This window comes from Thalassophryne amazonica, chromosome 12 (assembly GCF_902500255.1).
Source record: "Thalassophryne amazonica chromosome 12, fThaAma1.1, whole genome shotgun sequence".
Taxonomy (NCBI): Eukaryota; Metazoa; Chordata; class Actinopteri; order Batrachoidiformes; family Batrachoididae; genus Thalassophryne; species Thalassophryne amazonica.
Window position 1 is genome coordinate 31639543 of NC_047114.1, and position 22966 is coordinate 31662508.

At 40.7% G+C, this 22966-nt stretch overlaps 1 protein-coding gene across 2 annotated transcripts in view; it reads left to right on the forward strand.

Annotated features, from left to right (window-relative positions):
• Positions 1-4692: 4692 nt before the first annotated feature.
• Positions 4693-22966, forward strand: part of sept2 (septin 2) — a 38123-nt gene continuing 19849 nt past the window's right edge. For both annotated transcript variants that reach the window (XM_034183962.1, XM_034183963.1), the window contains exons 1-3: positions 4693-4809; positions 11825-11866; positions 16379-16493. In XM_034183962.1, coding sequence (XP_034039853.1) covers positions 11843-11866; positions 16379-16493 — 139 coding nt within the window. In that variant the 5' untranslated portion in view covers positions 4693-4809; positions 11825-11842. The remainder of the gene's footprint in view (positions 4810-11824; positions 11867-16378; positions 16494-22966) is intronic.

Sequence of the window (22966 nt, forward strand, 5' to 3'; positions counted from 1 at the left end):
ATTGGATGAAGAAAAGTTATATTGGACAAGGCGTAGCTGAGTCCAATATAACTCCTTACCATCCATTATTTGTATTTTATATATATATATATATATATATATATATATATATATATATATATATATATATATATATATATATATATATATATATATGTGTGTAGCGGCTGCACTCTGCGTTGTGTTGTTATGACTGCGCCCATTCGCTCCCCTTGGGACGTGAACTCACGAGCTCCGGCATGGGAGTCGGACTCTCTAACCAGAAGGCTAAAACCCAGGGCTCTGGCCTTGTGACCAGAGAATCCTTTTGAGTTGTTGGGATTGAGGTTTACTAACTACATCTGCACAGCGACACCTGCTGGCCTCCGTTACACTCACCACCCTAAACTCACTCCCATCCGGGTCACGGCACCATTGTAGCGGCTGCACTCTGCGTTGTGTTGTTATGACTCCGCCCATTCGCTCCCTTTGGGACGCGAACTCGCGAGCTCCGGCATGGGAGTCGGACTGTCCAACCAGAAGGCTAAAACCCAGGGCTCTGGCCTTGTGACCAGAGAATCCTTTTGGGCTGTTGGGAGTGAGGTTTACTAACTACATCTGCACAGCGACACATGCTGGCCTCCGTTACACTAACCCCCTTAAACTCACTCCCATCCGGGTCACGGCACCATTGTAGCGGCTGCCCTCTGCGTTGTGTTGTTATGACTCCGCCCATTCACTCCTCTCGGGACGCGAACTCACGAGCTCCGCAAAAACCAGGCTATGGAGATGCGCCTGGATCCACCTCAGCAACCCCAAGACCCCTTCTGCAGCCTCGACAACAGTTCTAACCACATCAGAATTATTCCTTGCCACTTTTACCCCACTAAGGACTTCCATAATGAAGGCTAAAAAATTGACAGAGTTCAGCAGCACTGACCCTTGCGGTGCAGATGGCATAGGTGCAGGCCCACACTGCTCGAACCGCACCTGTCCTCCAGTGCCACTGCACTTTGCAATGCGCCTAACAGCATCCGCGTATGATACTCCCACATTTACTTCCCTATACTCCTGTACTTTCAATGCTGTCTTGAAGTGCTCACACTCCCTGTTGCCAGCAACATGGCCTCCCCCACAGCTCCCACACTTCGGCACCACCACTGTGCATTCTGAGAACTCATGGTCTCCCCCACATTTATCACATCGAGTCCCCCAACAGACTGCAGCAACATGACCATACCGCTGACACTTAAAGCATCTAAGCGGTGGCCTTCTATATGGCTGCACTCTAAAAGCAAGACAGGCCAGGAACACTTTGTCTGGCAACGCATCTTCCTGAAAGGTTAGAACAACAGTAGTTGTATCTCCCCTCACCCCCTCTTTGAAAACCTTTATTCGAGTAGTTGTAATCACTTTGGCCTCCTCCGCACCTCTAACCAGATCATCCATTGTCATCTCCAAAGACACTCTGTACACAACCCCTTTCAAACCATCACCTTTAGCACCAGAGACAAAACTCTCAATCTGCTTTCCACAGACCGACTCCAAAGAAAGAGCTTTCGCTGCCTCTGCCGCAGATCTACAAACAATCAATAACTTCACATCAGCCAAGATACGTGCACTTTCCACCTCTCCTAATTTATCCTTTAACGTTTTAGCAAGCCCAATAGGATTAAACAAACTGAAAGTAAGCTGCTCATTCTTTAGTTTGAAAATAACTTTAAATTCCTTATGTGAATCCATTCTCAGGACTTTAGGAGCGCCCCCTTTGCCCTCCAGTCCTGGCTCCTGAGATGAACTGCCACTCTTATTTTCCGTTTCTTCCCTGACTTGATCCAAGAGCTCCCTCCTCCTTCGTCGTCGGTCTCCATGAAAACACACGCCACCTCGCACCCAGTCAAGCTGCTAGCTAACACCACCGGGGGCCAACAACCAGACAGGCGTAGCCGCCGCTATGTGCCCCAACTGCCTACCACAAACCAGCTAACTCCTCCCTAGTCTTCAGGGGAGTACTCGTGAGGGGTTCTTATGCACCACAGCCCGTAAACCCGGCAAGGCAACCGTAAAAACGGCGGCCCACGTGTGGCTTCAGAGTGCTCCCAAGCTAGTGCTTCACCCACTTTCCTCCCCACACTACAAAGCCCAGCGAGTTCCAAAAGGAAAAACGCTCTTATGCCTACCGGCGATACTGCGGCCAGCCAGCCTACCTCCCCCAACCAGTTTGCCTTCTCCAAAGCTCTCCCGTCGGACACCACGCTCCTGCTGTCTTCCGGTGTCCCGTCGAGATGAGATGAATGTCGAGATGAGGTGCCTCGTGCAACTGCACATGGGGAGATGATGTAACTTGCTTGACGTGCAACTACACATGCGCATTTTGTTTTGTTTTTTTGTTGCTGTTGTTTTTTCCATCAAAGTTTTTTTTTAATTGTATTCAGTGTATTTATAGCCTAGTAAGTAAAACATTTTCTTATTTTACGTTAGGAGCATAAATGTATGTATATGTATATTTTGCCTGACGAAATAAGCTAACTCCAGGTCAAAAATACTTATCATTTTATAGTGAGTAGATTTTATACATTACTACGTTCGGATGAACAATTTATACATTTACTTGCCCATCAAAATAAGCGAACTTCGTCAAGTATTTTTTTCAGTGCACACACATGCAGTTACGCGAGGAACCTCATCTCGACAGAACACCGAATCCACCAAAACAAAACCCTCCAGCAATAGACACTGAACTATACAGAGCTCCAGAAGTTCCTCACCGGAAACCGCCATGTTTGTTAAAGAAGCGGCTTTTTTCTTCTTCTTTAGGTGTTTTGGCGAGTGGCAATCAGCCTGTAGGTGCATTATCGCCACCTGCTGTATTGGAGTGTGGATCAGAGTTTCCTCCTCCGTGATGAGTGTGTATTATTAAAAACTTGTAGTGATGATTTGTTTATGAGAATTCTCCAACTTTTTGTTGAAAGGCAACGCAATTGCCATGTTTATTATTCTGTCACTCTCAAACCGGACTCATTTATAGACATGAAACATGGTAACCTCAAATGAGATCTCATCATAGACTGTATGACTGATATGATGAACAATGTTTTTTTAAGCAAACATGACTTGTGACGTCCTTGAGGACCACAATGTAAATAAGGTTTTGCTATCCTCAGCATTTTATTTCATGCTGCAATATTTTATTGTTTTTGTTTGATGGGGGGGTTTGGGGGGGTAAATGATACTGTGTGAAGTGCCTTGAGGCAGCATTGTTGTGATTTGGTGCTATTTAGGGTCTGTTCCTTTCTCTGACCCTAACCAAGGCAGCGTCTCTACATCTAGAGTCAGTTCCTGTGTGCTGGATTGTGTCTAACTATAATTAGGATGGGTTAAATGCAGATAACAGATTTTGTTGTATGTATGTATGTATGTATGTATATACTCATATGTGCAATGACAATAAAGACTCTATTCTATAGAAATAAAATAAAATGAATTGAAATTGTACAATTTATGTATTAAATGCTAAATTAGTCAAACAGTCAATCATGACACCACTTATTGCAATCAATGACAAATATATATTTGTAGTTAGTTTAGTTATATTTTTAGTTATCTTGTTCAGTCTCACACACACAAACACTTACACTGCTTTGCTGGCACGCAGGGTAAACATAAAAAATTGTACTGTTAGTAGTGGACCAGGACATCCTCCACATATAAGAGTAGTCACATAATCCTGTGCTGTTTATCAGGTCAAATGTCTTGTTCACTCCAATATGTCTCGTTCTCAGTCTTGCTAATTCAGTTTGTACAAATGTTCCTTCAACTTCAAAAGAAACAAAAATGTACTTTATATTTTGGATGTTTGCCTTTTGACTTCATACCCTCTAACCATTACGAGTCCCTCTAAGCAGCTTTTGTATCCTCTTACAAAAATATATGTTTGTGTAATAGAATGAAAAACACTGTAGTACTGCATGATAAATCTGTCTGGAGTAGGCAGTTCTTTAAAATTGAGTGACTGTGCAAGATGGAGACTAGTGTGGGAAGCCACCAACACACTCATGACAAGTCTGAAGGTGATATAGACTTATGTGGTTGTGATTAGAGAAACTGTGCCCAGTGCAGCTGGTCTTATCACCAGTTATAGAGCTTCAAGGTGAAGTGGAGTAGAGAAGGAGTTTTTAAAAAAATGGCAAAATGAGGTGAAATTTTGCATCTTTTGAAGAAAACGCATCTCTGTTCTACTCCACTATGAAGCTCTATGCTCTTCTCCAACAGACACAGAAGCCTATAACTCTTTCTGTCTGGCTTCCCTCTCGCTTTTTTTTCTTGCATGGTCACTCAGTTTTAGAGAACTGCCCATTATTATTTGTACATCCACTAGATGTCACTGTGGCGACGTATTCTGAATATTTCTTAAGATCAACTTTTTTTTCTAAAGCAACAGTTCCAAACAGTCCGTTTTTTTGTTTGTTTTGTTTTGAAAGCTGGTTGTAAACGTGATTACTTGTAAATGCAGCTTCCAAGGCCGTACGTACAAGATTTATTCGAAATACAAGTAATAATTCCTAAATGGTCAATACAATATTGCACAAGTTATTTAATTTAAACTCCGCTGTGGTAGTACAGAGGAAAATTTACAAAATGTGTCTCACGATAATGTTTGAAACCAAAAGATGCGCGTTTTCTTCTTTTTCTTTTTTTAATGTCTCGCGCGCGCAGTGCATTGTGGTTTGTGTGTTCCGCAGGAAGCTGCTACGGCGGAATCTCAGGAATTTGAAGTCTTCTGGTCCTCGTTGTCCATCTGTCTGCACCTCTTTACACTTCCTTCTCATTGTAAGTAACGCTGGATAATTAAAGTCATGGTCGGAGGACCGTTGTTAAACCATCTTAGGCAATGTTAGTTATTTAAGGTAACATCCGATGAAGAAGCTGCTTGCTAGTTAGCCTAGCATTGTTAGCTTTGTCAGTAACAGTGATTTTTAGTTCACTTCGTGTTTCCCAAAAGCAGAAAATTGCCTGAAATGTGTGATTTGTTAGATGGTGTTTGTGTTTTAACAGTCGCCGTTGAGAAAGTTGTCTTTACATGAACAAGGTAATTGTTTAATTTGGCCAATTTTCCACGTTCCAGCGGCTCTTTAGTTAGGGGGTGGTGCTATTTTGCATAATTACGTTGCGGTGCATTACCCCCTTAAAAATATGGGGATGCTCACATTATTGAAACCTCACAATAGCTACAGTGTTTCTGTAATATTATTTTTGTGTGTGTGTGTGAGAGATAAAAGAAAATGCTCCTAAAATAGCTTTCTTTATTGGTTTATTGCTTTGTCATTGCCAGGCAGCATTTTGGAGTGAAAAATGCATGATTTGGGGGGGTCGACTTCAGGGGGGTTAGGCTAGATCATTTGGTCAATGATTTGCATTTTATTCTTCATAATAACCATCCCCATATTTTTAAGGGGGTAATACAACGTTTAATTATGCAAAATAGTACCACCCCCTACCTTCATGAGGTGAAAGGGGTCACTCGATTTTGACAGAGAAAGCGAGGTGTCTCAAGCATAGCGAACCTGCAGGTAGAGACGTCCTACCATTGCCAGGCAGCATTTTGGAGTGAAAAATGCATGATTTGAGGGGTTTCGACCTGCATTTTCTTGTTAAAAATAACCGTTTCCATATTTTTAAGGGAGTATTTCAAAATATTTGTGCTAACACCAACTCCAATGTTATCGTTAGCTAATGACTCATTGTGGCGCGTTCTCTTTCAAAATACACACTTATTTTTGCGTGTGTGTTGTATTGATGTTATTTTGAGTTTTCTACAGTTGGTTCAGCATTTTAGTCTTGTTTTGTGCTTTATGCAAATAAACCCGCTTTCACAGTATCTTTGATGCTGTGAGCTTTTCTCTCTCTTTTTCCACCTCTTAAAGGTTTTATCTTGTGCAAAATTGTATTTTTGTGCCTTTTACAGTTTGATATGGCTGGAAATTCATGTTAAAGTTCCAGAAAGACCACAGGTTCTTGTGATTGTGCATGTACAACTATACAGCTTGATCTCTGGCCCCCAGGTAGATGACTTCAGGATCTAATAAAATCCCTTTTTTTTTTTTTTTTGAAACCTTTTAGAAAGATGGCCCATCAAAGTTGGTGAGAAAAAAATACTACACCCCTTTTTTGGACCCTTCTGGAAGCAAACCTCTTTGAAGTATGGACCTAACATTTTGGATTTTTACCCAAGGCCATCAAAATCTGACCATCGAGTATTGCGAAGGCTTTGCATCCGTCTGTCTGTCTGTCTGTGCTCATTATGTCCAGTCCTATTACTGCCAGAGTCTTCAAATTCACAGGGAACATTCTTGGAACATAGACCTTGGACAGGTTCAGCAGTGGCTAACTTTGACCTATTTTAAAATGTCAAAGGGTCACATTCTGTTTTCTTATTTTTATGCTGTGAATCATGCAAATCTGCTTTTTGTGGTGGTGGTGGTGGGGGCTGACAACCAATCAGAGTAGAGAGGCACTGTGATGTCACTGGCTGATCTCTCTCTCTCTCTCTCTACCTGCTAATTCTGCTGCGTTTCTGGGTAAATCTAATATCTTTCTCATATATTATGTAAAAGCTAGTGAGAAACACTTCTAATACTGAAAAATGCTATATTTGTAACCTGATAATGTCTGTGGAGTGATTTACAAGTCATCTCATGATGTCTGGGTGCTGGGTTGCTACAGCATTCCCTGCTGAAAAAGCAGGTGTCAGATGGCAAAAATATGATAATAAACTAATAAACTAAAACAAACAAATTTGTTTCCCTGTTGTTATTTACGTAAAAAAAATGTGTTGGAAGTTTTTGAGAATAAAAAGCAATTCTGAATAAGCATTCAGTAATGCTATAGCCTTTATTGGAATCTGTTAATGTTAGTTGCAATAATCCTAGCATCTATTGATTTGTTGATGCTCATAATGTATGTTATACATAGGTCTGGTATTTGTGCCGGGTCACAGAGTAGGTGGTTTAAATTTAGTGTCGTAAATTTTGCACTGTTTAAATATTGTGTGTAGCCTTGTTGGATGTTCTTTGTGGCATCCCCCTACAGCACCCCTCCCCCCAAACCCTCTTCCCACGGCATGCTAACCAGTGTAACATTAGCTGTGACTAAACCCCACTTCTTGCTGCTCCCAGTCCCTTCCATGCTGGTGTTTTATTTATTTTTTCACCCTTCAGATGGTGTATATTTTTAGTTTTGTAGCTGTGTAAAATGTTCCCACACTTGACAATAGCTACACTTTCACCCCTGACATTCCTTCAGATAAGCGTGTGTGTGTGTGTATATATGCATGCTTTGCACTGCATCAGGCTGCTTCGGCTGCTCCGAGTTGTGGGCTGCATTAGTAGCCCTTTTTTTCAGCTTTATAATTAAACAGTTATATTGAGCTTGGTACATCTACCATTGGTATTGACTGGACCGAATCACGTAATGGGCGGTGTGCCTTCTTACTTTCATCATGTGCCCTCGTTTGTGAAAATGCAGGTTTCATGACCTAACATATGTTGCTAAATGCACTTCACAAAAAAAGTATTTTAACCTTAAAAACAGGGTCAGTGTCACCACAAAGACTTTTGCTGTGAAGGTCGATGTTATTTAGAGTAATGTTATTGTAACTGGGTTAGATTTTGTTTATGTGAAGTTTTATGTTTGTTTCTATGCATTTGGTGTTAATACAGTACATCCAGAAAGTTTTCACAGTGCTTCACTTTTTCAACATTTTATGTTCCAGCCTTATTCCAAAATGGGGTAAATTAATTTTTTTTCCTTTCAAAATACTACTTGCAACACCCCCTTTTTTTTCAAATTGATTAAAAATAAAAAAAACTAAGAAATCACACGTACGTAAGTATTCACAGCCTTTGCTCAGTACTTTGTATTTGCAGCAGTTACAGCCTTAAGTCTTCTTGAATATGATGCCACAAGCTTGCTACACCTATCTTTGGGCAGTTTTGTCCATTCCTCGTTGTAGCACCTCTCAAGCTCCATCAGGTTGGATGGGAAGCGATGATGCACAGCCATTTTCAAATCTCTCCAGAGATGTTCAGTCAAATTCAGGTCTGGGCTCTGACTGGACCACTCAAGTACATTCAGAGTTGTCCTGAAGCCACCCCTTTGATATCTTGGCTGTGTGCTTAAACGTCATTGTTCTACTGAACCATTGCCCCAGTCTGAGGTCAAGAGCACTCTGGAGCAGGTTTTCATCCAGGATGTCTTTGTACATTGCTGCATTCATCGTTCCCTCAATCCTGATTAGTCTCCCAGTTCATACCACTGACAAAACATCCCCACAGCATGATGCTGCCACCACCATACTTCACTGTAGGGATGGTGCCTGGTTTTCTCCAAACATGACGCCTGGCATTCACACCAAAGAGTTCAACCTTTGTCAACTCTCCACCCTGTGGAGAACTGCTGACTGGCTGAGGATTTGAACCTGTTTTATGCCAGGTTTGAAAGGGACCCTGTCACACCCCTCACTCACCCCAGCAACAATAGAGTACCTGCTCCCCTAGTCCCCTTTGTCCCCCTCCCCTCTGCAATACCACTCACACTAAGGATCTGTGAAGAGGAACTATGCTGACACTTTAACAAGCAAAAGAACAAAAAGGGTCCAGGACCTGACTGTGTCTCACTCTCATGTCTGAGAGCGTCTGCTGACCAACTGGTGCCCATCTTCGCCTGAATCATCAACTGATCTCTGGGGCTATGCGTGGTTCCTTCCTGCTTCAAACACTTTATTATCCCAGTCCCAAAGAAACTCTCCATAACAGGACTAAATGACTACAGGCCCATCATCCTGACATCTGCTTTCATGAAGTCTTATGAATGGCTGGTGTTGAGCCACTTGAAAGAAGTCACAAGACTCCTGCTGGACCCCCTGCAGTTTTCCTACCGGGCAAACTGGTCAGTTGAGGATGCAGTCAACATGGGTCTGCATTACATCCTGCCGCACCTGGACTCAGCAGAGACATATGTGAGGATCCTGTTTGTGGAGTTCAGTTCCACGTTTAACACCATCATCCCCAACATTCTCCACAAAAAAACTCACCAACCTCTCTGTGCCAGCTGTCAGCGGATCTCCAACTTCCTGATGGGCAGGACACAGCAGGTGAGGCTGCTATTCTCCCTCTACACAAACAACTGCACCTCAGGGAACCCCTGTGTTAAATTCCTCAAGTTTGTGGACAACACCACCATCATTGGACTCATCCAGGATGGTGATGAGGCTGCATACAGACAGGAGGTGGAACAGTTGGTCCTCTGTTGTGGTCAGATCAACCTGGAGCTGAACCCGCTCAAGACTGTGGAGATGATGGTAGACTTCAGAAGGAACCCACCATCACCCCCCCCCCCCCCCCCCCCCCCCAAGTCCTCAACAACATTGTGTTTACTGTGGACACTTTCCGGTTCCTGGGATCCACCATCTCCCAAGATCTGAAGTGAATCTCCCACATAGACTCTATCAGGAAAAAAAAGGCACAGCAGAGGATGTACTTCCTCAGACAACTCAGGAAGTTCAACCTTCCCCAGAAACTGCTCATAGTCTTCTACACAACCGTTATCCATTCTTCCTTTGCATCTCCATCTCTGTTTGGTTTCCCTCTGCCTCCAAACATGACAGGCACAGACTACAGAAAAAAATCGTTGGAGCCAGCCTGCCCTCCATCTGGGACCAGGAAGCGAGCTGGTAACATCTCTGCAGACCCCTCACCCCTGGACACACACTGTTTTAAACTCCTTCCCTCTGATGACATTACAGAGCTCTGTACGTCAAAACAAGACACAGGAGCAGTTTGTTTCCACGGGCCATCATACTTATCAGCAATTTAACCTACCAAAAAACTCACTAATTCATCTACCTCATGTACAAATTAACTTCAGTCTGTTTGTTTCACACATCCTTTTTTTTTCCCTTTTATTGCACATTTTATTTTACTTGCACACTTTATTACTGTGAATTATTCAGTGTTTGTTTATACATGCTGTACAGAGAAAGTGCAACTCAAACAGAAGTCAAATTCCTTGTATTCTTCTGGATGCTAAAGCTACTCTGATCAGACCAGAGAATTTTGTTTCTCGTGGTCTAAGAGTCCTTCAGTTGCCTTTTGGCAAACTCCAGGCGGGCTGCCATGTGCCTTTTACTAAGGAGTACTTTCTGTGTGGCCACTCTACCATACAGGCCTGATTGTTGGATTGCTGCAGAGATGGTTGTCCTTCTGGAAGGTTCTTTTCTCCACACAGAGGAATGCTGGTGCTCCGATAGTGACCATCGGGTTCTTGGTCACCTCCCTGACTAAGGCCCTTCTCCCTCGATCACTCAGTTTAGATGGATGGCCAGCTCTAGGTAGAGTCCTGTTGGATCTGAACTTCTTCCATTTATGGATGATGGAGGCCACTGTGCTCATTGGGACCTTCAAAGCAGCAAAAATGTTTCTGTACCCTTCCCCATATTTGTGCCTCAAGACAATCCTGTCTCAGACAACTTTAACTTCATGCTTGGTCTGTGCTCTGACATGCACTGTCAACTGTGCATGTCAGAGGACAGCTCTTGAAGGACACCTCTTGAAAAGCATAGACTTTATAGAGAAAAGACATCTTTCTCTCTCTCTCTCAGCGAGTAGGTTCGCAGAGTTAATGTCCTCGCTTTTAGGAAATGCCACTCAACTTTAATATATTTGCCTATAAACCACATGGATTGCCAAGAAATTTGCTCTGTTGAATGCTGAAACAAGACACAGGGACATTGAAGGATGTTTGTCCATCCTGGTAAATTTTTTGGACACGCAATGGACTTTTTTCCAAATGATGGAGGCCATTGTGTTCATTGGGACATTCAAAGCAGCAGAAATGTTTCTGTACCCTTCCCCAGATTTGCGCCTTGAGACCATTCTGTCTCAGAGGTCTACAGACAATTCCTTTGACTTCATGCTTGGTTTGTGCTCTGACATGCACTGTCAACTGTGGGACCTTATATGTGGGCAGGTTTTTGCCTTTCCAAATCATGTCTAATCAACTGAAATTGCTCCAGGTGGACTCCAATTAAGCTGTAGAAACATCTCAAGGATGATCAGTGATGCACCTGAGCTCAATTTTGAGGTTCAAGGCAGAAAAAAAAACGTGAATACTTATGTACATGTGATTTTTTTTTTTGGGGGGGGGGGGTTGTTTGTTTGCAAAAAAAAAAAAAAAAAAAAGCCTTTTCGCATTGTCATTATGGGGTATTGTGTGTAGATGTTTGAGGGTAAAAAATGATTTTCATCCATTTTGGAATAAGGCTGTAACACAATAAAATGTGGAAAGCGTGCAGCACTCTGAATATTTTCTGGATGCACTGTATATTATTTGACAGTCAAATTTTCCTTAGTTCTGAAAAGCCATTATTTACAGTAATGTGGTCACCATTTGTGTTGTAATTAAAAAAAAAAAAAATGTCAGCTTAGGGTTTGACATTGCAAAAAGAAAAAAGTTCATCTGCATGTTGTATAGACGAGCAAGTTGCAGCCCTCCAATCTATAATCTTTTTTTTTTTTTTTAATACCAAGAGACCTCTGTTAACATCTTGAAAGTGTGACTCCTTACAGTGGATTTGTGACACAAAAGGTTCAGTATTGGCTGCATGTTAAATCTTTTAGCCGTTGCTTCATTTTAAATACAAGCAAAAAAACATTTTGTGGTTAGACATAGCTCTCTCACAAACCAGACTTCCTGTCTCTTGTAGTCACAGTGTGCAGACACGTCAGTAAAGCTACATGCAGGGTAAAATAACAGTGAAGTGAAATTTATGGTTTTTGGTTTCTTTCAGGTGTGAAAAGCAGCAGAAATGTCGCAGCCAGACAAAATGAAGGTGAGCCTCATTTGATTGATCAGATATTTCAGCATCTATGGTACATTAGTTGTCTTTGTTCATCAAACTGTGCTGCTCGTAAGAATAACGCTGTGCTACTTTAATGCACTCTCACTTTGAGAGTCGGATTTCACACTAGGTTGTCTAATATGTACTTTTAAGACCACATTCTTTGATTAAATCCAAGTTGTTGGGTTAGTGTTTGATGAACAATGACAAATGTTGTTGTTTTAATAACCATTTGCATCAGTCTTTGTTTTCTTTTCAGTTATGTGTTTCTCATATTAATCATTTCAGGCATTCAAACAAAATACATCTTAAAGGGAACATGAGTGAAGGCAAAATACTTTGCTTGAATACAGCCTTGGCCTGTGTTCTCTGCCCATCCGTCTCGCCATCCTTCACACCACCTTGTAAATGTGACTACAGTCTGCTGGACTATCACATAATCTCTAAACTGTACAAGGACATTCTTGACATTCTGGTTTTGGTCGGATCGCTATCTAAGATCAGGAAACCCATGAATCTTCAGAATGATTGTATCTTTGGCAGTGTCATGTTAAGAAAAACACATGTTGTGTTTTCAATCTTGGATCTTTTCCAAGAACTCATAGTTAAAATGTATTCTGGCACAGTTGTTATCCCTAAAGCCTAATATGTCAACATATCCCTTGCTAATTTACATAGTAACCTGTGCAGTGTAATAGTAACACTATCACATAGTAGGTTAACCTTTAACATCCAAACACTTGTATGACTTGGCTTCACAAGGCATGAAATCACAGAAAGAATGATATAATTTACATGTGAAAGTTGAAAAAATCCAGTCATCTGTTTTATGCCTTATCCATATGGAATTGGAACTTTACCTATCCAATCTTCTTCTTTGTCATTCACAAAAAGTGTTTTGTACACATGGCACCATTTCAAGAAATATCTGCATACACATGAAACCACTGAAAAGGCTGTGGTGTATATGCCAGACCTGTATGTGGCTCTGTAATACTCCCACAAAAAAATGAGAAGACATGGAACATGTGCATAAAATTTGCATGTTGTATACAGAAGAAGACTAAAAATGTCGAACACCAATGCTAAAGCAAGAGCAAAAGCTGAGAAACTGTTTCCTGCTTTGAGAGACACTGGATTATAAATTGACTAAACTACAAGACTGTTGACAATAAGCTCAGCTTGTGCAGCACAAACACAAGTCTGTTGTCCACCATTATTTTTGTTTGTTTCTACATGTCTGGTGGCTGGGGTTGAGGTTAGCAAGGTGGGGCTATAATATCATGCACTTGTACCAACGGGCCTGAGGTAGGGCTGTCGTAGGGGTACACGGTATAAATGATATAAATTTGGCCTAGGGTAGAGATTTGGACTCCACCGACCAATCGCAATAACGCTAGTGGATGCAAGTACAGAGACCACAGAGCAGCGGTGTACTACAAGCTCTATACCAGTTTTTAAATTCTGTTAATAGGCCTGCTATAACGTGAATTATGATTAATAATTTCCAGGATGTGTTTTCGTGAATTTGATGGTCACATTTGGTGGCACAGCAAAAGTCTGTTGAGCACTTTAGTGGAAAAGAAACAGAGTGCATCGACTTAGTATGACTTCATGGTCCCAAGGTAGCCAGATTCAAGCCACATTTGTGTGCCGACTACAGTAAATCCAACTCGAAGGTGGGTTGAAAAGAATCCATCTTAAATTGGATTTACACTGTTAAGATTCAGGAAAAAAAACTATCTGGCTTAGGATACATCTGTATCCTGTTAAACTGGATTGCAAATGTCAGTCTGAACGACGTTGTGACTCATGCAAACCCTCGTAACGATTAGTCTTGTTGCAAAAGACCTCTCACATTCCATTCAGATCACTTGTTGGGTTTATGTTTGTCTGTTGTCCACTCAAATTGCTTGCAAACTCCTGCAGAACAGTCTGAAGTGGGAGTCCAGCCAGATTAAATCAGGGACAACAAGCAAAATGCAATCTGTGGGATTTAAAGTGAATCCTTGAGGAAGTTTACAGTAAATCTGGGGTCAGACTACCACTGGGCTGTGGTCCTGCTATGGATGCTGAAACCCTGATCTTAGTCTTTATAGTCTCCACCGTTTTGTAAAGTCTAGGAGCATCTAGTCATTTTCAGTATTTGCTAAATCCGTGGGGATCATTACAGTCCCTGAGGTGACATACAGTCTGATACAAAGGAAGTACTGGTTTATAAATATTATGACTGGACAAAGCTTTGTAATTCATATGAATTTGCTAGTGCCTTTGTCATTGTGTAGGTACTGCAAAGTACTATTTTACAGCATCTCTATAATTTATGTGTCCCTGTAGTTCTACACTATTTTGGTGTCAAGTTGTAGGAAATGGGCTGAAACACTGGAATGACGAGTGGGCGGAAAATGCATGTCAGAAACTGTTTCCTTTCCTAAATGCCTTGGTTGTTCATGAACAACTGGCTCTCAAATGGCTCATTATTAACAGCTGTCATGTTTATGGCTATTGTCAAAATTATTTAGAAAATTTCTGTTTGACTTTTTTGTTTTTGAATCGTGATCATGCACTAGGGTGGTCCATAAAAATGGTAAAAAAAAAAAAATTCAAAAAAGTTCAAGTCTCACCCTCTAAATTTGTTGTACCTAACATAAAAACACATCATGTACAATTTCATAAAACTCTAATAATTTTTACTGGTAGCACACAGCCCTTAAATATTTTGCTGGCAATAACTTTGTCATATAGTATGGTCATTTCCAGATATTTCCAAATTATTTCTGTCAGTTTAATATTGATATGTCAGGACAGAAATTATGGCAATACATTGGAAAATCAAATCTTTTCATATCCCATAAAATAGTTAACACTAAAACATGAATTGTGAGATGCAGTTCTTCTCGTACATGTATCATGCTCCTACAATACCTACATACTGGGGTAGCGAAGATTTTGTAACAATCAAACATTGCATTTTCATTTTATTGATGAAATACTGTTTCATTATTGATAAATTTAAATAAGTCTATGCTTTATATATTTCCACATATATTTTGATCTAACTCCAAACAATAATATTCTTTATGCCTTGCAGTACTTAATATTCAAAAATGTATTAATCAGCACAAGAACCAATTATACAGCTGTGTAACATAAGAGAACATCCTTTACATGATAATGATATTTAAGTTGCTTGCATCATGACCAAGACTTGCTGCCGTTTCAGTCAGAATATAGGTGGCACTTCTGTTGATTTGGTCCTATCTAATGCTGCTGCAAGTCCTGGTGTTACAACAGCTTTAATTTTACTGGCTTTTTGTGGCACTGGCATAACAAATTCTTCATCTGGACTTTCTGTGTTCTCTTCACTCTGGCTGGAGAGTGTCAGGTAGTGAGACATTAGATGGTCCAGGCTCCTCCAGTTTCTCTTTGTATTTTGCTTCTGCAGCTTTCCTTTTTTCTGCTCTTTGTTCTTTGGCAGTTTGTATTTTATCTATGCCTGTCATGCATCCTCTACCTTTCTCTCGCTGAGCAAGTAGGAACTGTCTGTCATCTTCAAACTTTATCATTGTTAGGACATTCTGATGTGCCATGTCAAACAAGTCCTCCAAAGATTCACAAAACACTGTTTCATCTTTCTTCTGCTTGTCTGTATTGCGATTCTTGGTCTTTGTCAATGTTTTCCATTTTCCGAACACCTTTTCTAACTTTGTGATCAGATGCTGCTTTGCCCTCAGTGGGATTCTAGCTCTCTCCCAAAAAGGAATTGCCATGTCTATAGAGGTCACAGCAGCATCATGGACAGTTTTCTTCAAATCAGTGTGTTTGAAGAAAAATACCTTAAGTATTTGCCCATTTGAGGGCAATTTGTTTCCCTTTATTTCAGTCAGTGGAACCAATAAGGTATACGCATGTTCTACTTCTAGTAGCTGACATGTTTTACTGAAGTTTCCAGTTAATGGTTAAGCATGTTAAGTCAGCAAGTGTCTCTTTTTACATTTATCTCATGTTAGATTCACCATCACCAAAGAGCTGAAAGAAAAAAAGCTGTGAATTGAAGCAAAATTTTCAGCTTGTAGCCTAAAATAACATTTTTGAAAATATGTTGTTTGTGAGAAATATTTAAACCCAGGTATAGTTTTAAATTGAATATAAATTATACTTTAGTTACACTCAGGTGGTTAACTTCTATCCTCTTTATAAGTGATGTGATTAGATACTGGATAATGGATAACCTATTGCACGGGCACTCGGGCAGCGATAATTGATATATTTACAACCTTCAGCTATGATGTGCTACCTCTAAATATTAATGTATGACAAAAAATATTTGGCAGGCTTTCTTTTTTCCCAAAGCATCATAAAATGAAGGGGTGAGAGTAATGAATTTCCAACTTTTATTTTTTTGAACCACCCTATCATGCACAAAACAATATTTTTTTTATATATTATTAATAGCATTGTTCAACTTATGACTCTTGTTTTTGTGTTTTGTTGTCACAACAGCAGGGTCAGTTCACCAATCCCGAGACTCCAGGATATGTTGGATTTGCCAACTTGCCTAATCAGGTTCATCGCAAGTCGGTTAAGAAGGGATTTGAATTCACTCTAATGGTTGTTGGTGAGTATGTCATTGAGCACGTTTACATGACCATAATACTCAGATAACTGATAGTAACACTGGTATACCTTGCCACTGGTTGCCTTCTTCACAAATAGGACCTGCAAATTTTGGTTTAGTTTAATGAGATGAATGCAAATATCACAATAAAAACACCTGTAGTTTTTAAGTTTTTTTTAATCAATATACATGTTGTGTTTGGCACTAAATCTAATTCTTAAATGTGACGCCTTCCTATGTATCTGGTACCTTGAAGGAATATCAACCAGTTCAAATAGAAGGAAACAGCAAACAACTGACAGCTAGCTGTGGCACAAAAGAAAAGGAAAAAGCAGATGAAGGCCCTTATTCTGTATCCACATGACTGCTCTTGGCTTGTCTCTTGTATACGTCAGACGCGCCATTGAGAGGCTCCTCCTTCAGCTTCTTGGGCCACAACTACAGCCTGCACTGGACCCTTTACAGTTTGCCTATCGAGCGCACATGGGTGTGGAGGACGCCATACTGTTCATGCTGCACAGGGCACTCTCCTTTCTTGATGGTTTGGGGTATGTGCGGCTTATGTTCTTCGACTTCTCAAGCACATTTAACACCATCCATCCCTCTATTCTGACGGATAAGCTTGAGAAGTTGGGTGTGGAGCCGGTATTTATCTCATGGATCAACAGCTACCTGACAGAGAGGCCACAGTACGTCAGGCTGGGGCAGGCAGTCTCTGGAACTGAACAAACAGTCATTGCCACTCCCCAAGGAGCAGTCCTCTCCCCTTTTCTCTTCACACTGACTTCACCTACAGGACTCCAACCTGTCATATTCAGAAATATTCTGATGACACAGTTGTGGTGGCCTGTGTGAGGGGAGACGAGACAGAGTATAGGGCAGTCATTAGGGAGTTCAACTGGAGCAGGTGCAATGGGCAACAAATTAAATAATTGTTGACTTTGGCAGGAGGAAAGCATACCTACCTGTCAATATAGACAGTGTGGGCATTGAGGTGGTTTGATGTTTGTAACGATATGCTTTTCCTTTTTTATCGATCTGTTGTGGTCAGCGCTGTATTGTTTGCTGTTGTGTGTTGGGGGAACAGCATGTCTGTCAGGGACAGTAACAGACTGGACAAATTTGTCAGCAAGTGTGTGTATGGTGTGGAGGGACGCGGTCTCTGTGGGTGAACTGGTGGAGAGCAGAATGAGGTGTATTATGAACTCTGTTATTAACAACAAATCTCATCCTCTGCACGTCACTGTGGTTGCTCAGAAAACAACCACAGTGACAGACTCCTCTCCATGAGATGCAGGACTGAGAAGTATAGAAGATCATTCGTCCCAGCTGCCATGAGACTTTTTAACACCTCTTGTTAATCTATTTTTACTTTTAATGAGTTTTTTATATTTGTCTTATTTATTGATATTTTATCGGATGGATGCATTGTGTATGTCTATCTATGTCTGTCTTTCTCTCTATCTCTCTCGTCACAGTCCAGCAGCAGTCTACAAGCATTGATGGGTTCCATTTTCCTTGGCATCTTCTCTCCATTGCTGTAATGTCTTGGTGAAATCGCTCACCTTGCTCATCACTCACTGCTCTGAAGTTTATTGGAAAACAATCTAGGTGTGAATGCAAAAAGTGTATCTACAGTGACATGTTGCAGCCCAGGTTCTCGTATGCCTTGAGGAGGTTGTCTACCATTTGCCGATAGTTGTCTGCCTTGTAGTTTCCAAGAAATTTTGTTGTCACCTCTTGGAATGCTTTCCATGCAGCCTTTTCCTTTCCATGCAGGGCACGGAGAAAGGCATCATCACTGAGCAATTCACGAATTTGTGGTCCAACAAACACACCCTCTTTAATTTTAGCCTCACTCAACCTTGGAAATTTAGCTTGGAGGTATTTGAAACCTGCATTAGTTTTCTTCATGGCCTTCTCAAAATTTTCCATCAGGCCAAGCTTTAAGGCCAAGCAACAAAATTTTCTTCAGATCCACTAGGGTTTGATAATGGACACTTTTCTTTCCAGGCTCCAGTGTCTGTTGGAGTGGCCAATCTTTCCTGACATAGTGATCTATTGCATGGTTGTCACATTCACAAATAAAACAGCAAATTTTGGTATACCCACCCTGCAGACCAAGCAAGAGGGCAACGGCTTTCAACTCACCACAAAGTTGCCACTGGTGTTGGTCATATATCACGTACCTCAACAGCTGCTTCATGTTGTCATAGGTTTCTTTGATATGAACTGCATAACCTACAGGAATTGATGGCAAAACATTGCCATTATGCAACAAAACAGCTTTCAGGCTGGTCTTGGATGAATCAATGAACAGTCTCCAGTCATCTGGATCATGCCCAGTGTTGAGCTGTCATGAGACCATCAATGTTGTTGCATGCTACAAGATCACCTTCCATGTAGAAAAACTGAGTAAGATTCTTATGGTGGTCCCGGAAAACAGAGATCTTGACACCACTTTCCAAAAGATTCCATTGTTGGAGTCTAGAACCTAGCAATTCAGCCTTGCTCTTAGGTAACTCCAGATCCCTGATCAAGTCATTAAGTTCAGTTTGGTTTATAAGATGTGGTTTAAAGTGAGTCAAAGGCAAAAAGTCTGGATCATGAGAAGTTGATGGGCTTGGATCGGAAGCTTCACCTTCTTCCTCATCAGACCCAATACTGAAGGACTCTGGTGCTTCAGGAACTGGTAATTCTTCTCCATGAGATACAGGACATATAGCAGATGGAATGCTTGGATACTGCACGTCAAAGCTTTCTTCTTTGAGATACCTTTGCCCAGTGGAGGCACCATACAGAAGTAACAATCATTGACATGATCTGTTGGAACAGCGAATGGCATGGACTTACTTTTTCTGTTCAACCAGATTGGTTGCACTTGTGTTGCAACATATGTGTGAAGCTCAAGCCTCGTCTTGATCACCAATTTTGCAACCAAAATAGAAGAAGTAGGCTTTTCTGACCATAGCTGTAATATTGTGCTTTTGGAATGCAAAGGTTACTTCACCACATATTAGGGATGCACCAATCCGCAATTTTTCACTTCCAGTCTGATCCCGATACCCAAATTTGGATATCTGCAGATTCTAATACTTTTCCGATCCGATGCCAGAGCTCTGTTTGCGTTAATATTTTTATTATTATCATTATTGTTGATTTTATATGAGGATTTTCTTGAAAAGGAGACCTGAAAGTTGAGCTACAATTTGTCAAAAGGTGTATCTAAGATGAAAGCCTAGATTTGATGTTTTGGTGAAAGAATTAAGTACTTTTTTTTTTTTTTTTTTTTTTTTTTAGAACTTTTATAGCCTTATTTTTATAGACTTAAAAGACAGCACTCTCTGTCTCTGCCTGTCTGTCTCATTCGCTCTCTCTCTCGCACGCTTTCTCTCTCCCTCCATCTCTCTCTTTTTCTTCCTCTCGAAGACAGTGGTTTTCGTGCTACGCAAACTTCAAACTTTTTGGAAACACGAAGCCTTTCAACTGTAAAATAAATGTATCATCACTGACATTCATGCGCAGGATTTTAATGGAGACTTTTTCCTTTCAGCAGAGAGAATCTCTGTTCAGCTTGTCCTCGGCTGCACGCTGAGCTGGCGTTTTACAGCCTTGGGACAGTGATTCAGTTAATTTTTTGGAAAATCTGTGTTCGACAAACAGAAAATTTGAACCCGAGAGCCGAGCAGAAATTTGCCACTACCTGCAGGTAGAACACAGCGGAAGAGAGCTCTCTCAAACAGCCCAGCTTCAAAAACTCCTCTCCCCTCCTCTTCCCGGTTGCCAGTAAACAAGCAGAGAGCAAACAGCAGTTGAGGATTCACAGTGGCTCTTCTCTGGTATCGGATCAGCTATGATTTTTATTGAATTGTAGGTTCAAAAGCAGTACACCCTAACTACAGTGTACTATAGTATAGTAGATTACTTCCCATCTGACACAGGTGGGATTGAATGAGAGTGCTATACATCAAAGGGAAATCCTGTATGATTGAAAGTTTTTTATATATATATATATATATATATATAATTGATGCTGGAAATCCAGGAGTACTACTCTGTCTATTGCCTATGCAATTCTTAAACATACTGCCGAGTGCTCAACATTGTTTTTGGCCTCAGGAACCCTGTTAGTAAAGTTTAACTAAATTTGTTTCTGAAGCACATTGTTCATATAAAAGTGTAATAAGATAACTGTAATAATCTGAGCTCTTGCATTTTCATGGACTTCAGTAATCTAACAATCAGAAAAACCTGTCTTTCATGATTTCAGTTCATAAGTTGGATTTCTTTCAAAAAGGAGAAAGAACAGCTCTTGAAAAGAAAAGCATAGACTTTATAGAGAAAAGACAGCGCACGCGCGCTCTCTCTCTCTCACTCAACGAGTAGGTTCCCAGAGTTGATGTCTTCGCTTTTAGGAAATGCCAAACTTTAATACATTTACCTATGAACCAGATAGATCTCCAAGAAACTTTCTCTATCAAATGCTGAAACACACAGGGACATTGAAGAACGTTTGTGTATCCTGGTAAATTTTTTGGATACACAGTGGACTTTTTTTATGAATGATGGAGGCCATTGTGTTCATTGGGACCTTCAAAGCAGCATAAATGTTTCTGTATCCTTCCCCAGAATTGTCTTGAGTCAGTCCTGTCTTGGAGGTCTACAGACGGTTCTTTTGACTTCATGCTTGGTTTGTGCTCTGACATGCACTATCAACTGTGGGACCTTATATATAGACATCTGTGTGCCTTTCCAAATCATGTCCAATCAACTGATTTTACCCAAGGTGGACTCCAAATAAGCTGTAGAAACATCTCAAGGATGACCAGTGGAAACAGGATGCACCCGAGCTCAATTTTGAGGTTCATTACAAAGGCTGTGAATACTTACGTACGTGTGATTTCTTAGTTTTTGTTCCTAATAAATTTGCAAAAAAATATATATATTTCACGTGGTTATGGAGTGTACAATTGTGTGTATAATTTTGAGGGAAACCTTCTGGATTCACTGTAAATCAGATTAATGGTATACATGTACCGAAGAAATCGAAGTATCGGGGAGAAATCCATGTGCGTTAATCCGATTTCTCATAAATGGATAACGGTCGTTATTGGATAAAGCGTATCGGATTTTGCCTTTTACATGACCACTTAATATTCAGACAACAGCAGGTAATTGGATAGCAACCGGATGTTTATGTGCATGTAAACGGGACCAGTGCTGCTGTTCAGACTTTTCTCATTTTATTTGTCATGTGTTTGATATAAACTTGTCTATGTGCAGTCTTTTGTTATGAGTGTGACCCTGCTTCAGTGAGGCAACGGTGTTCACTGTATGCATGTAACATTCTGTCTAGTTCGTCAACATTTGATGTGTGTCTGAGGACCGTGTCAATGCTCAGCCTCATGATGAAGAGTGATGTGGGAGCTTAGAAGCTCTGCGAAACACTGCTCATCCTTTTGCTTTAAAATAAACCACAGCTGGAATGTAGCTCATGGGCCCTGAGGGATTTATTGTAGACGCAGCCGCTCTGACAACTGCACATATGGTTATGGAGTGCTTTTGTGACATACTTTTTTAATGTCTCTGTATAGACGTTTAGATAACTGCAGTTCTCCCTACAGTAAACAGATTTGGAGTGTGTATATACAACCCCTGGCAAAAATTATGGAATCACCGGCCTTGGAGGATGTTCATTCAGTTGTTTAATTTTTGTAGAAAAAAAGCAGATCACAGACATGACACAAAACTAAAGTCATTTCAAATAGCAACTTTCTGGCTTTAAGAAACACTATAAGAAATCAGGAAAAAAAATTGTGGCAGTCAGTAACGGTTACTTTTTTAGACCAAGCAGAGGGAAAAAAATATGGAATCACTCAATTCTGAGGAAAAAATTATGGAATCATGAAAAACAAAAGAACGCTCCAACACATCACTAGTATTTTGTTGCACCACCTCTGGCTTTTATAACAGCTTGCAGTCTCTGAGGCATGGACTTAATGAGTGACAAACAGTACTCTTCATCAATCTGGCTCCAACTTTCTCTGATTGCTGTTGCCAGATCAACTTTGCAGGTTGGAGCCTTGTCATGGACCATTTTCTTCAACTTCCACCAAAGATTTTCAATTGGATTAAGATCCGGAATATTTGCAGGCCATGACATTGACCCTATGTGTCTTTCTGCAAGGAATGTTTTCACAGTTTTTGCTCTATGGCAAGATGCATTATCATCTTGAAAAATGATTTCATCATCCCCAAACATCCTTTCAATTGATGGGATAAGAAAAGTGTCCAAAATATCAACGTAAACTTGTGCATTTATTGATGATGTAATGACAGCCATTTCCCCAGTGCCTTTACCTGACATGCAGCCCCATATCATCAATGACTGTGGAAATTTACATGTTCTCTTCAGACAGTCATCTTTAGAAGTCTCATTGGAACGGCACCAAACAAAAGTTCCAGCATCACCT